Here is a 24917-nt window from a genome sequence, read left to right on the forward strand (position 1 = left end):
CGTTCTCTATCTCTCGGTCTCGGTCTGGGAGGGTAAGGGTGAGGGTAAGGGTAAGGGTAAAAGTAAGGGCAAAAGTGAGGGTAGTGTACTTTTGAGCCTATATATATATAGAATTTTTTTCCTCACTGCCAGTACTAGCTACGGTATTAATTAGTAGTGGTGGTAGTTAGCAGTAGCACTTACAACCACTGCTTACTCGTAGTATTCACAGTAGCTAATAAAGATTTTGACAACCACTTCTAACCAGAGGATCATAAGATATCTGCTCATCCACACACCACCTCTGCCAGCAGCACCACCAAGCCGCCTTTTCTGCTGGGAAGATGTCTAATCGACCGGACAAGCTCGACAACCCCGGCAAGTTCAAGCTAGGCGATAATATCCATTTCGAAGTATCGCCATCTAATGAAAATTCGTGCACTACAAGTAACAATGTGCATAGAAATTCAAAGCTTCACAGCGTTGCCAATAATCAGCAGCAGCAGCAGCAGCAGCAGAAACAATTGAACTCGCATGATGCTGAAGGGAAGAACAGGAAGAAGAAGAGGGGCAAACCGGCTCCCAAGATCACCACTGCCCAGGCCTTTTTGAACAATCCCGACGACGACTACCCTGCTTCTCGTGTCATCAAACAGGCACCGAATGGGGATGTTGTCGTTGAAAGTCTCGAGGACGTGGGTGAAGACGATGTCCTCCATGGACACGGACACGGCGAGGGCGAGGAAAACTCGCCCCACCACTGGAGCCATGATCACTTCAACGGCCACGAGGGACACCTCCATAGCCACAACGGCAACCACAACCATCACCACTCGCGCGCTCTTCATCCCAGCGGTAACCCCCTGGGCCAGCATGTCTCCTCAGACGACCTAAAGTTGAGGAGAAGCAGCCAGGAGGCACACAATAACCTATGGGAAAGCTCGTCCCTTGAAGAGCAAGAGAGATTGAAGGAATTCTGGGAATCGCTCGAAGAAACTCAGAAGTTGGACTTGGTCAAGATCGATAAGCAGTCGATCATGAAGATGTTCAAAAATGAAACAAGGCAGCATTTGCAGCAGCTACTGCAAAACGGAGCTCTGAATAGCAGCATAAGCAATAGCCCTGCAGGTGGCTCCAACAGCTGTGCTTGTAAATATTGTGGCAGAAGAAACAATATCATTGAAGAAGAGTTGGAAAGGATTTATGATGATCATTTTGATGACATTATCGATTTCATCCACGAGGTTCGAGATATCAATGATTTAAATGCGTTGCCAGGCCTCCTTTTCGGAGGTTTCCATATGCTAGAAGAAGAGCGAAGATTGCAGAAGCGGAAACAACTACAGAGCGAAGGTTTGGAGTTGTCAAAGAATCCCACGATTCATACCCAAGCTCACATTGACGAAATCAGGGTGCAGATGGAAAAGTTGAAAATGGGCCACAGGCAAGCCCAATGTCAAAGTCAACCAGATGCTCTCCTACCTCAAGCCAAGGCAACTGCAACTGTTAATGTCGGAAATAATATAAAACCCACGTCCACAAACACGAAACCACAATCCTCGCAAGTGCAAATCACATCGTCCTCGACAACGACGACGACGTCATCCCAATCACAATCATCCTCACAGTCGTCGTCGTCGTCGTCGTCGTCATCATCGTCATCATCATCAACTTCAGCACCAGCATCAGTACCAGTACCAGTACCAGCGCCAGCAGCGGCACCGGCACCGGCACCGGCGCAGAATGCCAATGTCAATGTGAATGCACAAAAGCAGCACCCCACGGTTCTGATAAGCGCCACATTTCTGAGCTCAAACCCGGCAGAGACGCAATTATTCAATAAACTACTCGATCCAAAGTTGTTTGAAGCATTGGAAAGTTTGGATTTGCAGAAAATGAAGGAAGTGGCGCATTTTGACCCCAAGAATGCAGCTCATATTAATATGTTGGAGAAGGCAGGGTCATTGAGAGAAATTGTGCGGGACTTGCACAATGTTGATAGGAACCATTTGGAGAAGGGCGTGTCTTATGTTCAAAACATGGGTAAATTGTTCACCAACATTGCCAACTTGAATCCCAATGATCCTGAAGATGCCGAAAAGATTATGGCTGGGCAATTGAACGAGCAGTTTAACCAAGGGCTCTCGACTTTTGCCGAGGATTTGTTGAAAAATGATGGCAACTCCTTCATCAGTATGATGGAAGCCCTCTCGGAGTCGAGATCAGCTCGTGAAGAGCTTTTGAAAGAAAAGCCACAAGCGAATGGCTCGATAAAGGAATTGCCTTTGCAGACGTCTTCGGATAACTGGATTGACGAAGATGATGAGCATGACCACAAGCATTACTATTGCCACCATCATCCTCATCATAACCACCACCAACAACAACAACACCACCAGCAACAACATCACCAACAGCACCACCATTGTCATCATCATCACCATTGTCCTCATCGTCATCATGGTGATGGTGATGACGACTATGACGACGACGAAGAATACGGCGACGTGGATGATTACGACTACGACGACGAAAACGAAGAAGATGATGATGAGGAAGATGAGGAAGATGATGATGCAGATGACGAGGAAGACGATGATGATGAAGATGAAGATGATTTGGACGACGACGACGACGATGATGATGATCTTGACGATAAAGATGTAAGTGACACGGAGTCCGAGATATCTGAAGAAGAGAAAATGCAAGAAATCCGAAGATTGTTTTTGATCCAGGTCATCAAATTGTTCCAGGAAAGGTTAAAGAGCGCCTACAAGGAAAAAGTCTCCGTCGATAACCAGAGAAAGCTTTTTGAAGAGTTGGAAGCCGAAGAAATGGCCAAGAAGGAACGAGAAGCAAAGAAATTGAAACAAAAGGAGAAATTGAAGGAGAAAAAGAGACTTCAACAGTTGGCCAAGGAGCAGGAGAAGAAGAGAAAAGAGGAAGAGGCGCAACGAATTGCTAACGAGTTGGAGGCCAAGCAAGAGCAACTTCGAGCAGAGCAAAAGAAGAAGCGAGAGGAAGCAAAATTGAAACGCGAGGAGGAGAAACGGAAAAAATTTGAGGAAGCCAAACGAAAGGAGGCCGAGCATAAGCGTAAAGTGGAGGAGCAAATGAAGTATGATGAAGAACAGAGAAGGATCAAGGAAGAGCGCCGCAAGGAGTTGGAAGAAAAGAAGAAGCAAAAGGAGGAAGAAAAGAGGCAGAAGGAGTTGTTGAAGAAACGAAAGGAGGAGGAGAGGGAAAGGCTCCGCGTTGCGCGTGAAAAGCAGTTGAAGGAACAACAAGAGGCAGCAGCCAAGAGTTTGCAGCATCAAAGCAGCAGCGGCAGCAGCAACAGTAGTAACAGTCATCAACATCATTCTCAACAATATCAACAACATCAACAACATCCTCAACAATATCAACAACATCAACAACATCCTCAACAACATCAGCAAAATCCTCACCCTCGTCATACGACGAAAGCTGAAGTTGATGAACCGAAGGAACTCCATAGACAGATTCCAGAAGAGATCAAATTCAACAACTCCAACGGCAGCGTTAGCTCTTTGATCCACTTGTATCAAAGACCAGGCTCCATATCAACTTCCTCGTCCTCGGCTGCACTTTCCATGAGTACTCATGCGCCACCGATGGTGGTACCGGCTCAATCTTCTCAGCAGCCATCTCAGCCATCTCAGCTGTTTAGCGCTGAGCCATTTGTTCCTTCCAACTTTACAAATACTTCTTCAGCTTCTCCGCATACTGCCACGAGCAACTTGATGAATGGCACTGTTCCCATTAGTGCTGGACTTGGTAATAATAACTTGGGATTAGCAGGCACTACTAGCAACTCGCCCTGGGGTGTCAAGCCGTCTATAAACTCCATGCCAAACTCGGCAGGTCAACCTTTCTTGGCGAATCCAGGGGTGCAAACTGTACCCCTGCAATCGAGCAGCGTTCCCCAGCAGTCGTTTCAACAGCAAAGCTACTTCAGTCCATTCAAGCCTCTCTCAGAGCCCTCGGTGGTTAGTGATTCGTTCCCCGTTGCTCCTGTTAGCACCAGCACAAATATCTGGAACAATATCTCCGGAGGTGCAACCACCCCCGCTGCTATCACTAGAACCAACTCCCTCTGGGGAAATAGCGTTGCTGTCAAACCAAGCGAGCCGTCCTTTTTAAATTCAAGCTCAAACACTAATCTTAATACTAATACTATTGCCAACACCAACGCTAATGCTAATAATAACAATAATAGTAGTAGCAGTGTTTGGGGAAGTACCGGTAATTTGACTAGTGACGGGCACAGTGACTCTGCTATGGGTTCCAGCTTTGTGCCAAAGACCAGTGGGCAGAGCGAATTGGAGTTGATACAATCCACCACCTACAATTGCTTCCAAATGATGCAAGCATCGAATCAGTTGGAGTACAATGTTGCGCCTTTGATGAGTATTTTCACAAACGTGAGGTCTTTTGTCAACATGCCGCATTTGTCGGTGAATCAATTCCTTAGCTGCTGTTACTCCAACTCAGTGTACCAGTTTGAATTTGTCTACGATGATTTCGGCACAGTGACTCATTTGAAAGTTGCTTTGAATAACAACAATAATGTTAATAGTGTTAATGGTGTGGCAAGAACCACACCACCAACACCGCAGCAAATGGTTGGATCGGCCAACTCGACCATGATTGGGATCTTGCCCCAGCAGCAGCAGCAACAACAGCAGCAACAGCAGAAGCAAGCTTTTGCTCAACAAGGTTTGCAGAGCAACGGATTCGCTACACAGGGTTCATTTGGTCCGACGAGCAATACCGCGCCTGCTTTTGCAAGGGCTTCGCCGCCCGGATTGCTTAATGAATCTCAATTGTTGAGCACTATCAATGAGTTGAACTCCGGTCAACTATCCAGCAATGGGTTTGGATCAGGAATTTGGAATTGAAATAGGTCCAAAGAGAGAGAGAGGCTAGAAGTTGTTTAAGAATTAAGCTGTTTGCGTTTGAAGTTCTCTTTTTATATATATTTTCCTCACTGTTGTCGTTGTTTATTTGTTTCACACTGGATATCCTAGTTGTTGCAAGAAAAAAAAAAACACCTTCCCCAGAACGAATCTTTCGTTTTTATATATCTGAAGAATAAATCTCGTCGTAATCATATCGTAAAATTTGGTGATGCATACCACTTTCCTTTTCACTACTTGGTACTGGCGAATAATCTCGGGCCACAACACTGACACCAGGAAAAACAAAAAAGAGGAAAAAAATAGGTGATAATCTACAAAATACGTCACCGCACATAAACCACCCCATCCAGGGTCCCCCATCCATCAATGAAACTCAACTCCACTTGATTACATCAAAATAAAGAAAAATAGATCAAAAAAAAATTATCAAAGTGGTGGTAATTGAAAGAAAAAAAAAAAAAAACCAAACTAGTCCATGAATACTAGTAATTATGAGTAAGCCGCAGAACCTGAAAACACGTCAACGGATAATCGTAGTTAAATAGCGAGACTGTGAGAGAGACAGAACGAACGAACGAGATAAACCAAGCAAGAGCAGAACGAACCTATCAAAAAAATGGCACTGAATGGAGGAGCAATAACCAAGAGGAAGCTAGTGATAGTAGGCGACGGCGCATGCGGCAAGACCTCGCTACTATACGTCTTTACGCTCGGCGAGTTCCCCACCGAGTACCACCCCACCGTCTTTGAAAACTACGTGACCGACTGCCGCATCGACGGCAAGCCCATCCAGTTGGCGCTCTGGGATACCGCTGGCCAAGAAGAATACGAGCGCTTGCGGCCGTTGTCTTACTCCAACACCCACGTTGTCTTGATTGCGTTCGCGATCGACACGTTGGACTCGTTTGACAATGTGCGGAGTAAATGGGTCGAAGAAGTCAAGAAGTATTGTCCGCGGGAAACGCCCTTCATCTTGTGTGGGCTCAAGAAGGATTTGAGGCGAAGTGAAAAGGACCCCGTTTTCGTTCAGCGCGAAATGGGGGAGGCCATGGCGAAGCTGATTGGAGCACGCGCCTATTTGGAGAGCTCGGCGTTGACTGGCGAGGGTGTCGATGATATCTTTGAGTTTGCGGTGCGGTCGAGCTTGTTGATTGATAACAAGGCGAGCAAAGGTTGCTGCACCATCATTTGATGTTGTAGAGAAGGGGGCAAACCTCCCCGGGGGGTGCTTGTTTTTAACCCTCTTTGTTTCATAATTCCATCGTTAATGTGTACGATTAAATGAGAGTCAATTTACAATAATGGTTCAAGAGTTGGTGGTAAAAGTAGTTGTTATATGTATTAATACCCTATCTTCGTTATTCAACCAAGATCGATATACTGAATCTTCGGCAAATGAACATGACCAATAAGTAGGTAGAATAGGTGATTGGAATGCAAGAAATATGGTGTGTGTATGTTATTACAAATAAATGAATCAACGTGAGAACTGAAAGAAAAACAGAAAAGCTGTTGAATGGTGGAAATTCTTTTTTGGAAGGGGAAATGGGAAGTTGTTGGCTGTGGTGAGTGAAATATGATGATGAGCTTGTGTAGGAGGTAAATTAAAAGAACACCAATCCCGCAATGATGGCCACTTGAGTGTAAATCATGGGTTTCAACCAGTTTAAACTTGACGTGACACCGGAGGCGGAATTAGCCTGGTCCCTATTTGCACCCGAAGCGGAAGCACTTCTCGAAGAAGACGTTGTGTGTGCCGCAGTCACCGCGATTCTTTGAGCTGTATTAGTAGCAGTGGCAGCTACAGTGGCGGTTGTTGTTGTTGTTCCCCAGATGTAGCTATTCAATTCAGCAAAGGTGCCCTTTCTTTCCAAATCCTGCAAGATTTCTTGGATTGCCGTCATGTATTGGCTTATCGAGGTACCTGACAAGATATTGGAGACTGCATTTGACGAGCCGCCGCTTAGTAAACCGCCAATCAAGGCTGCGATTCCCTCGGGGTCAGACAAGACCGATTCGAGTATTGCTGTGGTGTTGACGCCTTCAAATGAAATTTGGATAGCTCCAGAGTCAACAACCGCGGAAACGAGCGCGGCCGTCATGTTGACATAGGCGTCACTCGATAAGAACCTCTTGACGGTGTAAACGGCAAAACCCGTGTCATTCAACGCGTTCAACAAGCTCTCGGCAACATTGGTGAAGATTTGAGATCCCAAGACTGAATTAGCCGCATTTAAAATAAATGACTCCAACGTGCCGTTGAATTCATCTTGTCTCTTGACCAACTCGCCCAAGTCTTCTCTGCGCAAGATCAAATCTCTCTTGGCTAACAAATCTTGGAAAATGTATCGCAAGAGATCGCGCTGCGACAACACCAACCTGTCAATCAAGTCAACCAAGCGTGGCCTGAAGCTTTGGTCCAATAATATACCATCCAACAAGGACTTCACCAAGCCGCTGTTTTCGACAACGGCCAACAACTCGGTGGTGTTCAAGGCACTTTGAGAGGGGGCGCTAGAGTTGCCCATGCCGCCAGCCACGCCCAACGTGCCAATGAGATCAGCAACGCTGATGGTGAAGTTTGCGCCGCCGAGCAATCTCGAGGTCAAATTAGTCAAGACCTCAACGCGATTAGGGTGGTCAGCCACGGCGTCCAAGAGCGTCCACAATACGCCTGACGAGTTGACCATTTCCAAAGCCAGGCTAATGGCCGGGTAGTATTCGCCTCGACTGTTGTTGCCGTCGGCTCTCTTTTCGAGTTTCTGCGACGAGATGTGGAGCAAGTCGATGGCGTTGTAGTATGTGTCGATTTCAAAAGTGTCGAAATAGGTCTCGACGTAGTCATCTAGCTCATGCTTGAGCTCGAGCACTTCTCCCTGTGGAGTTGGAGCTGGCGCCTGGGCTGATACCAAGGATGTAGCTAGACAAAAAGCCGCGGTGACAATCTGAGCAAAACGCATGGTCCTTTGGCGATGATGATGGTAGTGGTAGTGCTAATGGTAATGGTGCTGGTTTGGGTATATCTTTGTATATTGATCTTGATCTTCGCTGAGCAGAAGCAAAGAAGAAATGGATATGAAATACAAAAAAAAAAAACAAAAAAGAAGTACTTTGCTCTTTAATCGAAACTGAAGATTAAATCGTAGAAATTATAAGGAAAAGGGTCGAAAGATGAAGGAGAAAAAGGTACGTGAAAGCAAAGTTTAAAAAAAAAACCAAAAATAAAAAAAATAACAAAAGGAAAACGTTTGGCACTTACATTGGACCCGTGGCTTGATAGATGGGATGGGGCATGGTGAGATAGAGAGAGACAGAAGGGACGAGAGTCGAGTGACAACAACAAGAGACGAAAGGGTCTTCTCTCTCAAGTTTGGCCAATTGTCCTCCCCCCTCCCCCTCCTCGAGGAAAATAGGAAAAAAAAAACACCGGACAAAGAAGCAGCTGCCGTTCTCTCCACTCGGTGCAGTTTTTCTCTATCTTGTGCTAGCACTCGTGATTAACCGTCTTTGGTAAATTCAATTGACTGCGAAACTTCTCTCAATATCGTTTCCTTTTTGGGAAGTGCAGATCTGCCGCTGGCGCAGGCGAGATAAAAAAAAAAAAAAACCTTTCGATTTTTGCAGCCATTGTCCGTTTTTGGGTGCGGCTTTTTTATCTTTGAGGAAAGTGAGAAGAAAGTACGTGAGTGTGCGTGTGTGTGAGTGCAACAAGAGGGGTCTCTCCGAGCTTTCCACCAGCACTCCAGGAACCCCACCCCGGTCCTAACACTGTTCAGCCTCGTGGCAAGATCTACGCAAATTCGGCTCCTGTCCCTTTTTCAATGGTCCATACCTCGCTTGTCCTCTGCTTCTGCTCATCACGCGCTCCGCCTATCGACATCTACTTCCTAATCGGGTTACTTTCTCGGTATTTAGATTTCGTCCCACAGAAGAAAAAAGAAACCATCTAGTGAGGCGCGCTACCATATTAAATGTTTTTTGACGTCAATCAATGTCACACCCCCATCATCACCACCAACGTTTTAGCCTTACCCCTCAAAAAAATAAAACGAAAACGAAGTACATCTGGGTTTTTGAGGAAACTCGAGAGGTTACGAAGGTGTGGTTGTTGCTGTCCCTCCCTGATTTTCATACTGATTCAGCAACTGTTTTCATTGTCCAGAAAAGTCAGAAAACTTTAAAATTTGAAAGACTTCACTCTACATATATTTTCTGAAACCCACTTGCAAGTGTGTTTTTTTTTTTTTGGGTCGAAAAAGAAAAGGCGTCCCAACTGGGCTAATCTGCTTATACCTCCAGTAGTTCAAGTTCGAGCAAATCCCATTATTTCTTGTTTGAATTTTTAGATCGTGAAAAAGATTCAATTTTCAAAAATTTATACCCACATTTTTCTGTTCTGATTGGAGTTAATTAAACCAAAAAAAGGTTGTTTTTTTTTCACTTCACTTCACTCCACATCATTGGGTTACAAATTATTCGATAAAAACAGTTTGAATTATTTACGATTTTCTTTTTCATCAAGGACTCTTTTCTTTTGCGAATAAAAAAAACCAAAAACCAGTCGACGGGTACTTCTGCTGGAAAGACTTCAAAACTTGCAAGAGCCTTTTTTTTTGTTTTAATTTTATCAATTTTATCATCACTTTTTGATCATCATCACCACCGACGTTTTCAAGATCGAGTGCAACGAGTCAGTCAGCAGCGCGTTTTGGAATTTTCCCGTTTTCATCTCACTCCTTAACTTTGATACCCCACGTTGCAAGATTTTCACAAGATTACGTTATAGATAGCCATGAGGATTCCTTCGTTATCGGCAATTATACCAACAGCTGTACTAGTCTGTTCCCAACTTGCTCAATGTTTAGATTATAGCCAGTACAACTATATCTTGGACGACATCAAGGCATTCAGTCTAGCACATGACCACGAAGGCGACATTTTCAAAAGAGCCGACGCCAACTCGACAAGTGGGACAAATTCCGCCATGGTTGACTTTTACGTCAACATTCTCCACCAAGTGCAAGACTCGGGCATTATACCCACTGTTTTGACTGAGATCTCGTCGAATCCCGACCAGATCCAGACGTTGGCAAACTGGCTTCAAAGTTTGCTTCAAACCACGGGCGGTGCTTCCATCGCGGAATTGAGTGACTTGTTTGGCGCCACCAGTGGCATCAATATCGATCTCTATATCGATGATATCACTAGTGCAATTTACCAGTCTGGCGTGATTGAGTCCACCGCGAATGGATTGTTGGCGAATCAAACCAACAATCAGTTTTTGGCTGATTTTGTGGGTGGGATATTGGGCTCGCCCAATTGTGTTTGGGTCGGCTGGTTGATTTTCGACTTGGGTGACGGCAAAGATTTATCGATTAATCGTCTTGCTAATTTGATTGTCAATAGCACGTCCAAGGCCAACACTAATTCAAGCAACATGTCGGATATCAAAATTGAGCCCGGTTTGCCGCTTCCCAACACGGGCTACAATTATGAAGTGGAAATTGACTTGACTGGTAGGTCCAGGCTTATTCAAGAATCTTTGCACAAGAGAGCTGATGGCAATAACCTGTACCCGGGTTCCATGAATGAATTCTTCAGTAATGCCATTAACTCCATTGTCAATTCGCAGTTGGTCTCCACCAACTTGAACGACATTTTGGCTGCTTTGAACCAATCGGGAATAGTGGCACCTTTGGTGGTTGACGTGTTGCTGATCCCCACCTTGAGCAACTTGACCAATTCTTTGGTGAGTGTCTTGTATAACAATGGGGCATTTGATGGCATTGATTTGGACTCGTATTACGAGTTTGCTAAGCAGCAAAACTACTTGAGTGATTTCTTGCAGTATGTGTTGACTGATAATCATTGGGCTCCACTTTTGGCCAGGTTATTCAGAAGAGTTGAAGATCGTGGTGATTACCAAAGGTTGCAAGATAACATGTATGGACCACACAAGAGAAACTGAAACCATCTTTTTGAATAGCCCTTTTTCTTCCGTTTAATTTTCAATTCTTATCGTTACCAACTTTAACTTCAACTTGAACAGCTTCATCAACAACAACACATAGTAGTATTTAGGTTACCTTGTTTACTTTATTCTCACCATTATTCTAATATATATATAAAAAAATAACACGAAGTCAATCAAGCCATTAGATTGCTCTAACATAAACTAACTCAGATTCAGCTTCAACAGTATCAAATGGAGGTCTGGCGGTTTCAGTACACTTTTAGCACTCTTTATATCTTCACCACGTTTGTTGTACCTCGCCAAAATCTAGTAACCATTAAAATCAAAAAAATCTGACGCGTCACCTAGACCTCCTCATTTCAACCATCACCACTTTAAATGGACCAGGCCCCAACCATCTCAATAATCCACGAATATCAGGTCCTCTACTCCCACCGCACAACACAACGAGACAAGAAATGGAAAGACGGATATTTACTCTACTACGAATTCAACCACAAGATTGAAATCTACAACGACTCCATACAAAACTACCACCTCATCACAACGGATTTCCTTCACGATCAAACAACGGCGGAGATCTTGCATCTGGTGTTGGTCAACGACCACGAGTTCCGCTTACCGAGCCAAGACTTCGTTGTGACTGTAAATCACAAGAATTGCGTGTATAGCAAGGACATCACGCGGATGTTTATTCGGAAAAAAGAAAAGGAGAAGCGGAATTGGAATCCAATGCGAGATCAACGTGATGATGATGTTGTTGTCGCTGTCAAGCTGGAGTTTCGCGATGGTGATCCTGGGCGAGACGGACTGGGTGTGGGCACGATGATGATGCCTGTTTTCAAACCTGTTGGGTTGCAGAGGCCATCTAAGGTTGCAAAAAAACGGGGCCCCTGATTGCAGTGGGAGAGAGTATGCGCCCCGTTCGGGAAGACCTACAAAAATGGCGGAGGTTCCCCAACACAACGAAACCGCCATTTCACATTTTCTTTCAAAGTACAAGTTGATCGTTTCGCTGATCAAGGCAAGGTATCGTCTATTAATTCAATTCGTGAACTGTTTCTATAATATACTTTTTTTTTTTTTTTTTTGGTTGTTTATCTAAAATTTGATTTCTTCAAATTCACCAGGTCCGTCATAGCTGAAATAGTCTCGAGCTTGTATAACTTTCAATTCAAAGTACTTCATAGTGCGGGCATCATTCATCTTGCCAACTATATCCTCGTCGTCGTCGTCGTCGTGGTGTTCCCCCGCGCCATTTTCTTGCACACCGTTCGCTTGGCTATGTTTCCTGTCCGAGATTAAAGCCAGTTTGGCTTGCTTCATCCCCATCTCGTGAGTCAACTTCAACGTCTTGGCCATGATGGTCAAGACTTGATTGACTGATCTACTCAACCTGTCAAATGGAGATCCACCCACTTCTTCTTTCCCATTCGCGACGAATTTATCCAATAATAACGCCGAGAACAAATCTCCAACCCCCGTGAAATACGACTCAATCTTGGCGATCCTGAACATTGTCTGCTGAGGTTTAGTAGTGGTGGCGGTGCCATCTTGAACAGATACGATACAATAAATAAATCCATCATCGTGCGCATCGACAATTTGGGAATCGACGGAAGTCACCACCACGTAAGGCACGGTAGCGTGAACTTCATCTAGGGCCCGCTTCAAGCTTTCCCCATTGGAAATCTCCACGTCGCTAAGCAATTGTAGCTCAAACTGATTAGGCGTGACGAGATCAGCCACGCGCAAGCTGACCAACCGCCGATACTCCAAAACGCACGACTTGTCCACGTACATATAATCATTATCGCCCATCACGGGGTCCAACAAATATAGTAGTTGTTGCTGGTGATCTCGCTGCTTCAATTTGGTGATATAGCTAGCGATGCAGCTGATCAACTCGGCATTCGGTATGTAGCCAGTGATCAAGGCGCCGTATTCGATTTGCAAATGGTCAACTAGCTGGTTCAAGATCTGGTCTAGCTCGGTGGTTTCGAGAACGTCGCCTTTGAAGTGGCCATACCCCGTGTGGTTTGAGAAATGCACCGTGTTGATGTTATCGACTTCCCAACCTTGTGATTGCAAGGGGAAGATGGCGGCTTTACCTCCTACGTATCCGTGGACTACGTGGGACTGTATAGATAGCACTGTTTTCATTGTGGTCAGGGAATCTAAGGTGGTGAGTGCTAAGTCTTGGGACTCGAGTTGGGTTAAGTAGTAGCTAGTGAGTAAAGTGCCAGTTTGAACTAGTGGTTACTGTTACTACCATGGTTTGATATCTCGAAAATTCATCTCCATATCGGCACGGCTCGAGCGTTCCGAAGGAAAAAAAAAAAAAAAAAAACCGTTGAAAAGAAGTCACCGTCTGTTGGCGGGGTCAGAGATATTCGATTCTCTGGATACAAGGGTTGTATTTCTCTAAACGCGATATTAAATTGAGCCAGATCTCACTTTCTGGATTTATCTTGAGGCACTCTAATGAGAAGATCTTCAATGATGATAGCTAGTGAATTGATTTGGTAACACGCGCTTAATCGTTCTGTAATCTTTATGTAGTTAACAATATGTAGTCAATCACTGGTGTTGTATCTTTAACAATAAGACACTTTGGCCGAGTTGGTCTAAGGCGCTAGACTCAAGAACTTTCAAATTCTTGTGACTTTAACGAGTTGTGAATTCTAGTATCGTAAGATGCACGCGTTCGAATCGCGTAGGTGTCACTATTTATTTTTTTGTTTTTTTTTTTTGGAAAAAACTTTTCCTCTCCAATTTTTCAACTCTCATTAGATCCCCAAGTTGTACACTTCTCGGTGACTGTTTAAACGTATGAAAGACTCAAGCCTTGTTGCCTTCTCTTAATGGGAAAGAATTTTGATGAGTTTTTCGATAAAACGATCTGTGTGCGTTTTTTTTTTTTTTTTTTTTTTTTTGCAGCAAATCGGATCGAAAACCCTGGGAAAAAACATCCCGTGAGGAATCGCAGACGTGAAGCAGAGAAACTCTCAAACTTGCAGATTTTGCAGGAGAAGAATACGGAGACGATCTCTTAGCTAAAGTCTCCTCTCAATTTCGGAAGAGAAACGGCGTAGTCAAGGGAAAGGGCACCGATATCAACTCCCCTCCCTCCCCCTGTCTGTTTATTGACTTTCGCAGTTACCAGTACCAACGACAAACATCAGATGCGAAAATAGATAAACGAGAGAGAGAGAGAGAAAGAGATAAAGCCCACCTTTTTCGAGCCACGGTTAGTCCAAATTTGGGCGTATCCAAGAGTTGATTCTCGCACTTGTCGATCGTACTCAAGCTAAAACACACGTAACTAGTAAACATCTCTTGTCACGGGCTCAAAAAATTGCGCTGATCCCCTTTTTGTTGTTTTCTTTCTTTTAAGGGACAAGGTGAAACTGTAGATAATCTGAATTTCTCTCGCGAAAGAGTCTCACAGTAAGGTTTACTCGTTTCTGTGGGATACCCACTAGCGCATTTGCGGAAATGACTATTTTAAGGTTTGAAGATAAACTCCCACTATGAAGGTACGAGATCTAGCCTTATGCGACTAGTATCCTACTGCTACGACTCACTATTATTCAGTTTTGCAAGTGTCTCGCGTGTTATAGCGAATTGCGAAAAGAGAGTGGGAGAAAGAGGAGAGCTCACATTTTTCTGGATATTTCACGGCAATCGGACAAGAAACCCGTTTCACGAAAGGGGGAGACCCCACTGTTTCCTCCTATTTTAGTGGAAGTTTTCTTTTTGTTGTTGTTTTGAGGGTAGTAAGGGTGGTGGTGGTGTTGGCGAGCTCGGCTTAGCACAAAACTTGAATATTACTTCTGTGTCCGTCTCCGGTGTACGTATGGGCGTGGGCGTGGGCGTGGATGGGTATAGGCGGTGGCGCCTTGTGCTTATCCGGCGCAGCTTCGTGCCACTTTGCGGACACGATGGGCTTGAAGGCCGAGCATTGTCGAAGGAAGCTGCAAGAAGACGAAAGGCGGCGATTTGTGAGGGAAAAATAAATTTTTTTTTTGGGGCAAAAATTAGTATGATACCAGGAGAGTCACTATTTGTTCTTTATGCTTCTCTCTCTTTCTATGGCTTCTTCTTATTTGCCCTGATTTTGGTTAAATTGAGTTGCATTTTGCCTTGTCGATTACAAGTATTGATTAGGCTCAACGTGGACCACTCCTGGGTGCCACTCCTGGGTGCTACTACTACTCTTACCACTATCAAGTGTAAAAATAGACAAGCAGAGTCAACTCTCGCCACGAAATTATATCGTGGTAGTGAATGTGATTGTTCCAGTTCAAGTTCAAATTCATGTCCCCGTTCGTGACAAACACTCGTTATAATTCGCCCGATACAGGTGACAAATACCCAAAAGGAAAAAGCAAAAGGTTGAAAGTTTCGCTCTTTCTTTTTCTTTTTTTCAGTCTAGACACACATACAGACACATGTACAACCGTACAGTTGTACAGATGCGTATTGCACGAAATTTCAGGTGGGAGAAGGTTGTTATCTCTGTCTGCGCTCCTTTGGGTTAATTTCACTTTCCTCTGGCGAGTTTGCTCGATTCGCGTCTTGTACATTGCACTTTGCATGCAGAGATCGAGACTTAGCGGCAAGCGAGCGAGCGAGATGCTGGTGGCGGCGTTGCCACTGGTAGGGAAGGGAGAGATAGCTTGGACGAGGGTGAGGAGATGCCGTATCGAGGGGTCTTTCCACTTGAACAATTTTTTATTTTGCGCACTTTGACTTTGACTTTAAAGTTGTCAATTTTCGGAACAGCGACGTAAGTGGTGGTTGGTAATAATAATAAGGGTGTCACTGTCTAGACATTTACGCTGCGCTTTGAAGCGCTACTCGGTTGGTGCATAGCCTTGCAATCGACTCGTCACCACCTCCAATGTTACCAGTACTGGTGCATTTCCTACAAATTCAAAACATCAGCCTCTGGTGCACCGCTAAATTTAGATGGAGACTTGCATTTCTGTCCAGTTTTGTTATTGGTAACTGTGTGTGGTTACATTTTGGCTCCTGTAAGCTCGCGGTGGTGGCAGTGTCGAAACAAACAGCTACACGTGCACACGACCCGCACCTTCTCTACTACGGCACCCAAGGACACGACTCGGCCTCCACTGAAACATGAGAACAAAAACACAAATAAAAGTAAAGGAGTATATATAATTTTTCACTATGTAGAGAGAGAGAGAGTGTGTGTGTGTGTGTCTGGCTCTCGGCGACTGAAAATATAAAAAGGACAACGAATCATTAACTTTTTCCCTCTATACCAAAATATTTCACCTTTGTTGCAACACTACTATTTACCAAATACAACCAAAAAGGAAACGTAACAACCTGTGTATCCATATACAACCCTTCTTTTTTGATCCTTTTTTCTTTTTGCAATAGTCAACAGTATGATGGATCCAGTAGATACTACCAACACTAGTACCCATGAAGCTGTTGTTGTTGACGTTGTTGGTGGAGGTGTCGGCGATTCAAGTCTAGTAGTAGCTGGTGCCATTGTGGATGGTGCAACAAGAGACGGTTCCCGTAACTCGTCATTGTTCAAGACCAGTTTGCCACCAAGGAAAAGAGCCAAGACACAGGAGGAGAAGGAACAACGTAAAATTGAAAGAATATTGCGAAACCGAAGAGCAGCTCACGCTTCGAGGGAGAAGAAGAGGAAGCATGTCGAGTACTTGGAAGTGTATGTTGTCAAGTTGGAGGAGAACTTCAAGAAGTTGCACGAAAGCTACCAGGCTTTGGCGGGAAAATTGTCGAGTCACGAGCCAAAAAAGTTGGTTGAAGATTTGAAATTGGACTTGAACTTGGATTTGAACTTGGACGACTTGAGTGAGTTGAAGGGCAAAATCCATTCCAACATGAATTGTTCGAGAAAAGGTGGCAAGAAGGATTTGGATGAAAATGAACACGAAGATGAAGATGAAGATGAAGACGAAGAAAACGAGGAAGAACACACTGAAGAAGGTGTATCTAGTGAAGGACTGGCCAGTACTACTATCTCGTCCTCCTCACCTCCAAAATCGAAAAAGAGGAAGTTGTCAAGGACCAAGGAAACCAAACCCAAGAATTCCACCCTGATATCTACTCCACCACCTTCCACATCGACTTCCTCTGTCGAGTCGTCATCCCCAGTGGAAATCAAACTCGAAAAGTGCGAGTCACCTGTCCATAACTCGGAGAATGACAATACTTTTTTCAACTACTTGTCACCAGTTTCACTAAACTCACCAGCCACTACTCCAATTGATTTGACATTGACAAACAACTCCAACATCGATGATTTGATTTTGAGTAACATCAAGGAAGATGTTGCACCCAATGTCGATGAAATTGAAGCTTCGTGGCCACTCTCTGAAGAAGATGAATCAAGTTCCCATAACAAATACCATTCACATACAGAAACACATTCACACAAACTTCAAAATGAATCTAACTTGTCCATGTTTGAAACGGGGCAAAATTCAGCAGTAATTTTGTCAGTTGAGCAAGAAAAGCAACAACCAATCAAAACATTGGTGGATATCCTTAATCATGAAAATTGCATCAAGCTGGTTATCGCTGTATGATAATTTGCGCACCTCATGCCAAGAGACTCATGATAGTTCTCTGCTTGTCGGACCTCAAACTATTTCAATAATTGAAAATAAAAAGGTTTGTTCAGATACTCACACTAAACCAACAAGGTTTCAGTTTGTTTGAGAGCAGTATATTAATTTGGGGAAAGCTTTTTTTTCACTTTTTAATGTTGAAAAAAAAAATTCCTGAAATTAATATACGTGGAAAAAATGTTCTCGACAAACAAGTTGACCGAGTTGTACTAAGTGGGGGTTGAAGACAATAACCAAGAATTTGATTTTATTGATAAAACACAAGTTTGAGATCTTTGATTTATAGCATTGAAGCAACTGTCTTGGTCTTTATATTATACCAGCGTCATAAACCACAGCAAGAAAGGATATATACATATATTTTCCACGCATTTAAACGAAAAAGGTTTTTTTTCAAGAGGTTGCTTTTCTGCTCATATGGTCTGCAGCACCATTTCAGGACATTTTAGATTCATTTGATTTTTCGAACCAAGATCTTTTAATAGATCAACAACAACAACAACAACAACAACAAGTACAGGTACAAATTCCGGAATTTGATTCATTGGAGGAGTTTTTATGTTACTAACTGGAAGAGGGGGGAAAGAATGAAGAGAAAGAGGAAGGTTGTTTTTAGAATTTTTAATTGGGTTTTAATGAGCCCGGTCCAGTTTGAACTGGATGGGGTCTGGTTTTGGTTTGGTTTTAATGTTTGTCTTTTAAATCACCGTGGTTGAAGAAACTATTTCCCACAACTTAATCAATTGTTTGAGTACAATAAAGAAAAAAAAAATCTTATAATGAGAGATAAAAAAATGAAAAAAAAATAGAAAATGTAAAAAAAAATCCCAAAAAAAACGAGCATGGTTTTTTTTTAATGTAGGGATTTTCAATTACATTGATTGTGGTTTCTTAGTGGTCTGCTGGAGATTGACTTGTGGGGGAGGTCTGTTGATTCACCACCTCGTTTGTATCAAAAGGTTGAAGTTTTTCTTTTTTTTCAGAAAAGAAGTTGACTTGTCAGATGGAATACAAACTACGAAGGATGTGTCTTTATTCTCAGTTGATTTGACGTTTATTGGCGCGCTCTTGATTTGCTGCGACGACTCGTCTTTTCTTGAGAAAGCTATCCGAGTGGTGGAGGTTATTCTATGGCAGTGTCACTTTTGATGAAGAAGAAACTTCGCCGTGAGTAAGGGGATCACAGCACGCACACTTGGTGTTCGTAATCAGAGGGCCATTTTTTTTTATCATACAGTTATCAGGAGTTCATGATCATTCAGTTCAATCAATATATATATATATATAATTATATATAATTCAAATACAGTATACATAGACTGTGGTTTTTTAAAATCGATTTGAGCTGTGTACTTCCTAAACGTCTCTTTGATTGCGCAGGTGTGGTTGGTGTAGAAATGCATTGGAAAACTTTCGCGCAAAGTTCCAATTGCAACTGAATCTGTGTATTTTGCTCCCCAAAGCACATTTCTCAACACGTCTCACGCCTGTTCCCCTACATCACGAAGCAAGTCAGTAGCCCCAAATGCCACCGCATATAGTGTTCGTCACAATAACAAACGAGCTATCACTCCCACTCAAGATATTCACCAAGCCCAATTTCCAAACGCACACGCATCAAGAATCGCTCGCGATAAACCAGAAATCGCTAATTACGCTAACTAATCTCACATCCGCGAATCGACGACTCAACCGAGTTCAAATCTCCAATTTGACCCGGACGATATCGCCGCGCATCAAGGAAATCCTATTTAATGGCCCCTTACCTCAAAGTTCGCAACCTTTTGAGTTTCAGGTTGAACAGTACAGAGTCGTTGTGCCGATTGAGGTTGTGTTCCATGTGCGGTTCAAGTTGAAGTTGATTGAGTATGACGACGCTAGGAAATATTTGAGGGACTCTGGCGTCGAGATGATTTCTGCTGATTGGATTTTCGAGTTTCGAGATACTCGAGATGATCAAGGTGATGATGATGAAGAGGCTCTTGTTGAGGTTAAGCGGGAGGTAGGTGGTGGTGAGGAAGAGGAAGAAGAGGACGTGCTGTTTAGGTTGAATGAGCAAGGTGAGGCTGTGCTTGCATCCGGGGGTGGTAAAAGAGATGAGAGTCTAGAAAATGAGGAGTTGGATCAGAAGAAAGCTGTTCGGAGCTATAAATTGAGTGGGTTGAATGTGGTTGGCGATTTTGCTAGTTGTATTAGAGTATACGTGAATTAGATATAAACGTTAGTTGGGAAAATCCACATACATATTCTTTTTTTTTGCTCTTTTTTGGGGGTTTTGAAATTGTCTTGAAGCTCGAAATCTCTTTATTTCACCATTTTACTCAGTGGCAACCAACCCTGAGCCATACAAAAAACAACAAAAAAACAACAGAGCCATGGCTTCCATAATCCTAAGATTCAGGTCCAAAGATGGGATGTTTCGAGTGACAACAAACTCGGAGTCACCATTCCAGTCCGTAATTGACCAATTACATTCTAAACTCCCCCCAAATCTAGATTTCTCAAAGGTTTTCATCTCAGACAAACCAGGCAACGCAGCAGCAGCAGCAGCAGGAGGAGGAGCAGCTTCACTGACTCTGCTTCTGTCGATATTGAACCAATCTGTGTCACAACTTAACCTCAAGAATGGTGACTTGTTATATCTCGATTATGCCAATGCAATTCCTACTTCGGCATCGTCATCGTCATCATCAACACAAGCAGACACAACTACAGCAAAAGTAACTTCGACATCGTCTCACGGACCAATCAAGGTCAACCAACTTGCAATAGACGATGAACTCGACTCGCTAGACGGCATGATCCACCGTCCCCTCTCGTCCATGTGTCGACATGGAGCCAAGGGAATGTGCGAATACTGTTCTCCCTTGCCACCCTGGGACGAAAACTACCGCAAGGAGCATGCAATCAAACACATTTCATATCACGCATATTTAAGCCAGGCAATGGCTAAAACCAACAAGAAGGAATTGGCCAGTTCATACATTGCACCATTGGAAGATGCAAATTTTGCCATTGATTTAAATTGCAATGAAGGTCATCGAAGATACCCTCAGGGGATCTGTTCCAAATGTCAGCCTCTGCCTATAACGTTGCAACTACAGAAATTCCGCATGGTTGATCATTTGGAATATGCCCTGCATGAAATCTTGAACGATTTCATCAATGTGTGGAGACAAACTGGGGTGCAACGATTTGGATATTTATATGGTCGATATGAGCGATTTGATAAAGTTCCCTTGGGGATCAAAGCAGTGGTTGAGGCAATTTACGAGCCTCCTCAACATGACGAGTTGGACGGATTGACGTTGTTGCCGTGGGAGGACGAGCCATTGGTTGATGACGTTGCTGCGAAATTGGGATTGCAAAAAGTTGGCATTGTCTTCACCGATTTAACCGATGCCGGTTCGAGAGATGGCCGGGTCTTGTGCAAGAGGCACAAGGAAAGCTATTTCTTGACCAATTTGGAAATCATCATGGCTGCCAAGTTCCAGATCCAAAACCCCAACATCACCAAATATGCCAACCTGGGCCATTTCAGCTCCAAATTTGTTACTTGTGTTATATCTGGCGGGCTACAAGGAGAAATCGAACCTAGGTCCTATCAAGTTAGCTCTGGCGCCGAGGGTTTAGTTAGAGCCGACATGATCACTGGCTCGACTCAGCCTTCGCAGATTTACGTTAACGGAAACAACGATAAGCGATATGTCCCCGATATCCAATACTCAAAGCTTAATGAATATAATCTAGAAGTGAAACACAACGCAAAGCCAACTTTCCCTGGCGAGTTTTTGCTTGTTTCACTAACCGATTCATTCCCAATTGATCCAGAGCCCATGTTTACTGCCAAAGCCAAATACGTCATTGCCAATAGAGAGTTCTTGGGCCAAGACGGAGAAGATCATTTTCAAAACTTGCATACCGTGGCCAAATACATTAAACTGAATGACGACCAGCTATTCGATTTCCACTGGCTTGTTCATATTGCCAAGTTGGGCATCTTGAATGACACAGAGTTGCAATTATTGTACAGTTATGCACGAGAGAAGAAGTACGAGGATTATTTGAAATTGGTTCAAAGCGGCGGCTGGATGACCTTGATGACGATCTTGGAACAAAGCACATGAGATCAAGTGGTCAATTGGTTGTAAAAAAAAAAAAAGATAGCTCACCACTGGAGTAGCTAGTGATTGTCAATTCGTGTCGTGTCGTGTCGTGTCGTGTCTTGGTTTTGCAGCTGATCATCCGCGACACTGGTTCCGTGGTACGTGGTAAGTGGTAGTAATAGTAGTAGTGTAGAATGTGACGTTACTTTGCCTTGTGGTGGAAAGAATCTCATGGAATTGCAAAGAAGAGACTAGAACCTCCTTCTGACAGCGGCGCTACCCTCCCTTCGAACAGGGAAGAGTGCTACCAACCGTTCCACCCTCAAAATCCTCACACACTGCACGCCCACCCACACACACTCTCTCGCGGTACCAATGTTGTATTGCAGCGAGAGAAGTGTCAGTACGTGGAAGAGCGCGGGAGAGCGAGAGCCTAGAGTGTAGGTCGCAGGCCATCAGCAGCACGGGAGCAAAAAAAAAAAAAAAAAGAACAATTTTCAATTTTCAAAAAGCTGAAAATCGCCATATTGCTTTACACCTTTTCTCAATTCAATTCACTTGTAAAGGCTGATAGAGTTTTTTAAAAGCAAAAAAAAAACAAGATTCAAGAAAAGAAAAGTAAGGCATTCAAACCTCAAACCACGAAGCTTCAAGATGTCTACTCCCTTTGGCGTTGATTTAGGTAACAATAATACCGTTATTGCATGTGCAAGAAATCGAGGAATCGACATTATTGTCAATGAGGTCTCCAACAGATCTACTCCCTCCTTAGTTGGCTTTGGCCCCAGATCGAGATACTTGGGGGAGTCAGCCAAGAACCAGCAGACTTCAAACATCAAAAACACCGTGGAGAACTTGAAGAGAATCGTGGGCTTGCCACATAATCACCCCGATTTCAAGATCGAGGAGAAATTTTTCACAGTGCCCTTGGTGAATCACAAAGCAGACCACGGCATTGCGGCCAAAGTCAAGTATTTGGGCCAGAACAAGGAGTTTACCGCGACGCAGTTGTTGGCTATGTACTTGGACAAGATCAAGGACACCGCGTTGAAGGAAACCAAGGGCAATATTACTGATATCTGTTTATCGGTGCCAGGGTGGTATACCGAAAAGCAGCGTCGTGCTGCTGCCGACGCCTGTAGAATCGCGGGATTGAACCCCGTTAGAATTGTGAATGAAATGACCGCGGCTGCTGTCGGGTATGGTGTTTTCAAAGCTGCCGATTTACCCGAAGACGAATACAAGAAAGTGGCCTTTGTTGACGTTGGCCACAGTTCTTATCAAGTCTCGATTGCTGCTATCAAGAGAGGCGAATTGAAGATTCTTGGTGCTGCTTTCGACAAGCATTTTGGTGGCAGAAACTTTGACTATGCCATTGCCGAGCATTTTGCTAATGAGTTCAAGACTAGATACAAGATCGATGTTAGAGAAAACCCCAAGGCATACTACAGAGTCTTGACCGCTGCTGAGAAGTTGAAAAAAGTGTTGAGTGCCAACACTCAAGCGCCTTTCAACATTGAAAGTGTTATGAATGACGTTGATGTTTCTTCTTCGTTGACTAGAGAAGAATTGGAGGAGTTGGTCGAGCCTTTGTTGGCCAAATTGCCAGTGCCAATTGAACTTGCTTTGAAAGAAGCAGGATTGAAAGCCGAAGACTTGGACTCGATCGAAGTCATTGGTGGTTCATCTAGAATCCCAGCTGTCAAGGAGTCGATTTCCAAGGTATTTGGCAAGCCATTGTCATTCACTTTGAACCAAGATGAAGCTATTGCCAAAGGTAACGCCTACATTTGTGCTTGCCACTCGCCAACTGTCAGAGTCAGACCTTTTAAATTTGAAGATTACAACCAGTATACCGTGTCCTACTTTTGGGATAAAGAAGATAACGAAGATGAAGATCATTTGGAAGTTTTCCCCAAAGGTGGCTTGTTCCCAAGCACAAAAGTCATCACTTTGTACAGAAAAGGACCATCTTTCACGGTTGAAGCTAAATACACCAAGCCAAAGGAATTGCCAAAGGGCACTGAACATTTCATTGCCAAATGGACCATTGGCAATGTCGAGCCAAGTGCCAATGAGTCATCCATTGCTGTTAAATTGAAGTTGAGGAATGACCCATCTGGTTTCTACATTATCGAGTCAGCCCACACCGTTGAAGAGCAACTTGTCAAGGAGTTGATTGAACCAACTCCAAAAGCCGAAGGCGGTGAAGGTGCCGACGACGAAGACGAAGTGGCCGAGCCCCAATACAAGGAAGTCAAGAAATTGGTTAAAAAGGCCGATTGCACCATTGAAGTTGTTTGTGCCGCATTACCCGATGCCCAATTGCAAAAGTTGATTGAAGAAGAAGCACAAATGATCATGGAAGATAAATTGGTCGCCGACACCGAAGAGAGAAAGAACCAATTGGAAGAATACATTTACGACCTCAGAGGCAAATTGGACGACAAATACAAGGATTTCGCTTCGGCGCAAGAAGTGGAGAAATTGTCGGGCTTGTTGAACAAGGCAGAAGACTGGCTTTACGGCGACGGTGAAGACTCCACCAAGGCCAAGTACATTGCCAAATACGAAGAGTTGGCCTCGATTGGCAACGTTATCCGAGGCAGATTCTTGGCCAAAGAACAAGAAAAGAAGGAACAGTATAGACAAAAACAAGAAGCAGCGCAAGCGCAAGCAATGGCTGAAAAAATGGCCGAACAGAGAAAAAGCGCAAAGACCAACGGTAAAGACGCCGATGGCGACACCAAGATGAACTAAAGGCATCAACGTAAGTAGAAAAGAAGAAAACAAAAATGTCGTTCGTTTGTGAGTGCTAGTGCGAGAGCACGTGACCATTATATACTTGTACCCTAAACAACGAAAAAAGAGATGTGTGTGCTCAAGAAACTAGAAAATGAAAGTCATTCATACACCAGTCAGTAGTCTTTATTTACCATGTGTATGCATGGAAAAGGAGATATCTTGTAGAGAGTTCGGGACCTCTGCCGGCAGTGAGCGTGGCCATAACGTTGTCTCTAGCTGAAAACACTCCCGGGGGTTGTGGTTCTTGAGCGCATTTACCCGGTGGTGATGTTTTGTGCGTGTGATTGATTCCCTGTAGTTGGCCCTGGCATACCAATTAATTTTTCAACCACAGCACAGTAATACATTCAACACCGGTTTTTTTTTTTTTTTTCAATCTTTTGTCCCCTACAGCATTGTGACCAACTCCTTTACAATCGCTAGACTAACTACCATAGCATACTCTAGCTATATAGGTGCATCTGTCATTGGT

General features: G+C 43.8%; 10 protein-coding genes across 10 annotated transcripts; 8 read left to right on the forward strand and 2 right to left on the reverse strand. All coding sequences in view use genetic code 12, as the record gives it.

Moving 5' to 3' along the window:
* Window positions 1-323: 323 nt before the first annotated feature.
* Window positions 324-4901, forward strand: LODBEIA_P24340 (uncharacterized protein; the record flags this gene model as incomplete). The annotated part of the gene is made up of 1 exon (XM_066972433.1): window positions 324-4901. One exon carries the CDS (start codon window positions 324-326, stop codon window positions 4899-4901), a length of 4578 nt encoding a protein of 1525 aa, XP_066829372.1.
* Window positions 4902-5538: 637 nt separating this feature from the next.
* Window positions 5539-6114, forward strand: LODBEIA_P24350 (uncharacterized protein; the record flags this gene model as incomplete). Its single annotated transcript, XM_066972434.1, has 1 exon — window positions 5539-6114. The coding sequence occupies one exon, from the start codon at window positions 5539-5541 to the stop codon at window positions 6112-6114; it is 576 nt and encodes a 191-aa protein (XP_066829373.1).
* A 412-nt stretch (window positions 6115-6526) lies between these two features.
* On the reverse strand, window positions 6527-7882 carry LODBEIA_P24360 (uncharacterized protein; the record flags this gene model as incomplete). Its single annotated transcript, XM_066972435.1, has 1 exon — window positions 6527-7882. The coding sequence occupies one exon, from the start codon at window positions 7880-7882 to the stop codon at window positions 6527-6529; it is 1356 nt and encodes a 451-aa protein (XP_066829374.1).
* A 1832-nt stretch (window positions 7883-9714) lies between these two features.
* LODBEIA_P24370 (uncharacterized protein) lies at window positions 9715-10890 on the forward strand (the record flags this gene model as incomplete). The annotated part of the gene is made up of 1 exon (XM_066972436.1): window positions 9715-10890. The coding sequence occupies one exon, from the start codon at window positions 9715-9717 to the stop codon at window positions 10888-10890; it is 1176 nt and encodes a 391-aa protein (XP_066829375.1).
* Window positions 10891-11274: 384 nt separating this feature from the next.
* LODBEIA_P24380 (uncharacterized protein) lies at window positions 11275-11793 on the forward strand (the record flags this gene model as incomplete). The annotated part of the gene is made up of 1 exon (XM_066972437.1): window positions 11275-11793. One exon carries the CDS (start codon window positions 11275-11277, stop codon window positions 11791-11793), a length of 519 nt encoding a protein of 172 aa, XP_066829376.1.
* Window positions 11794-11997: 204 nt separating this feature from the next.
* LODBEIA_P24390 (uncharacterized protein) lies at window positions 11998-13059 on the reverse strand (the record flags this gene model as incomplete). Its single annotated transcript, XM_066972438.1, has 1 exon — window positions 11998-13059. The coding sequence occupies one exon, from the start codon at window positions 13057-13059 to the stop codon at window positions 11998-12000; it is 1062 nt and encodes a 353-aa protein (XP_066829377.1).
* A 3257-nt stretch (window positions 13060-16316) lies between these two features.
* LODBEIA_P24400 (uncharacterized protein) lies at window positions 16317-17492 on the forward strand (the record flags this gene model as incomplete). Its single annotated transcript, XM_066972440.1, has 1 exon — window positions 16317-17492. The coding sequence occupies one exon, from the start codon at window positions 16317-16319 to the stop codon at window positions 17490-17492; it is 1176 nt and encodes a 391-aa protein (XP_066829378.1).
* A 1567-nt stretch (window positions 17493-19059) lies between these two features.
* On the forward strand, window positions 19060-19746 carry LODBEIA_P24410 (uncharacterized protein; the record flags this gene model as incomplete). The annotated part of the gene is made up of 1 exon (XM_066972441.1): window positions 19060-19746. One exon carries the CDS (start codon window positions 19060-19062, stop codon window positions 19744-19746), a length of 687 nt encoding a protein of 228 aa, XP_066829379.1.
* A 163-nt stretch (window positions 19747-19909) lies between these two features.
* Window positions 19910-21661, forward strand: LODBEIA_P24420 (uncharacterized protein; the record flags this gene model as incomplete). The annotated part of the gene is made up of 1 exon (XM_066972442.1): window positions 19910-21661. One exon carries the CDS (start codon window positions 19910-19912, stop codon window positions 21659-21661), a length of 1752 nt encoding a protein of 583 aa, XP_066829380.1.
* A 633-nt stretch (window positions 21662-22294) lies between these two features.
* LODBEIA_P24430 (uncharacterized protein) lies at window positions 22295-24400 on the forward strand (the record flags this gene model as incomplete). Its single annotated transcript, XM_066972443.1, has 1 exon — window positions 22295-24400. The coding sequence occupies one exon, from the start codon at window positions 22295-22297 to the stop codon at window positions 24398-24400; it is 2106 nt and encodes a 701-aa protein (XP_066829381.1).
* Window positions 24401-24917: the final 517 nt, after the last annotated feature.

Source organism: Lodderomyces beijingensis (assembly GCF_963989305.1).
Source record: "Lodderomyces beijingensis strain CBS 14171 genome assembly, chromosome: 3".
Taxonomy (NCBI): Eukaryota; Fungi; Ascomycota; class Pichiomycetes; order Serinales; family Debaryomycetaceae; genus Lodderomyces; species Lodderomyces beijingensis.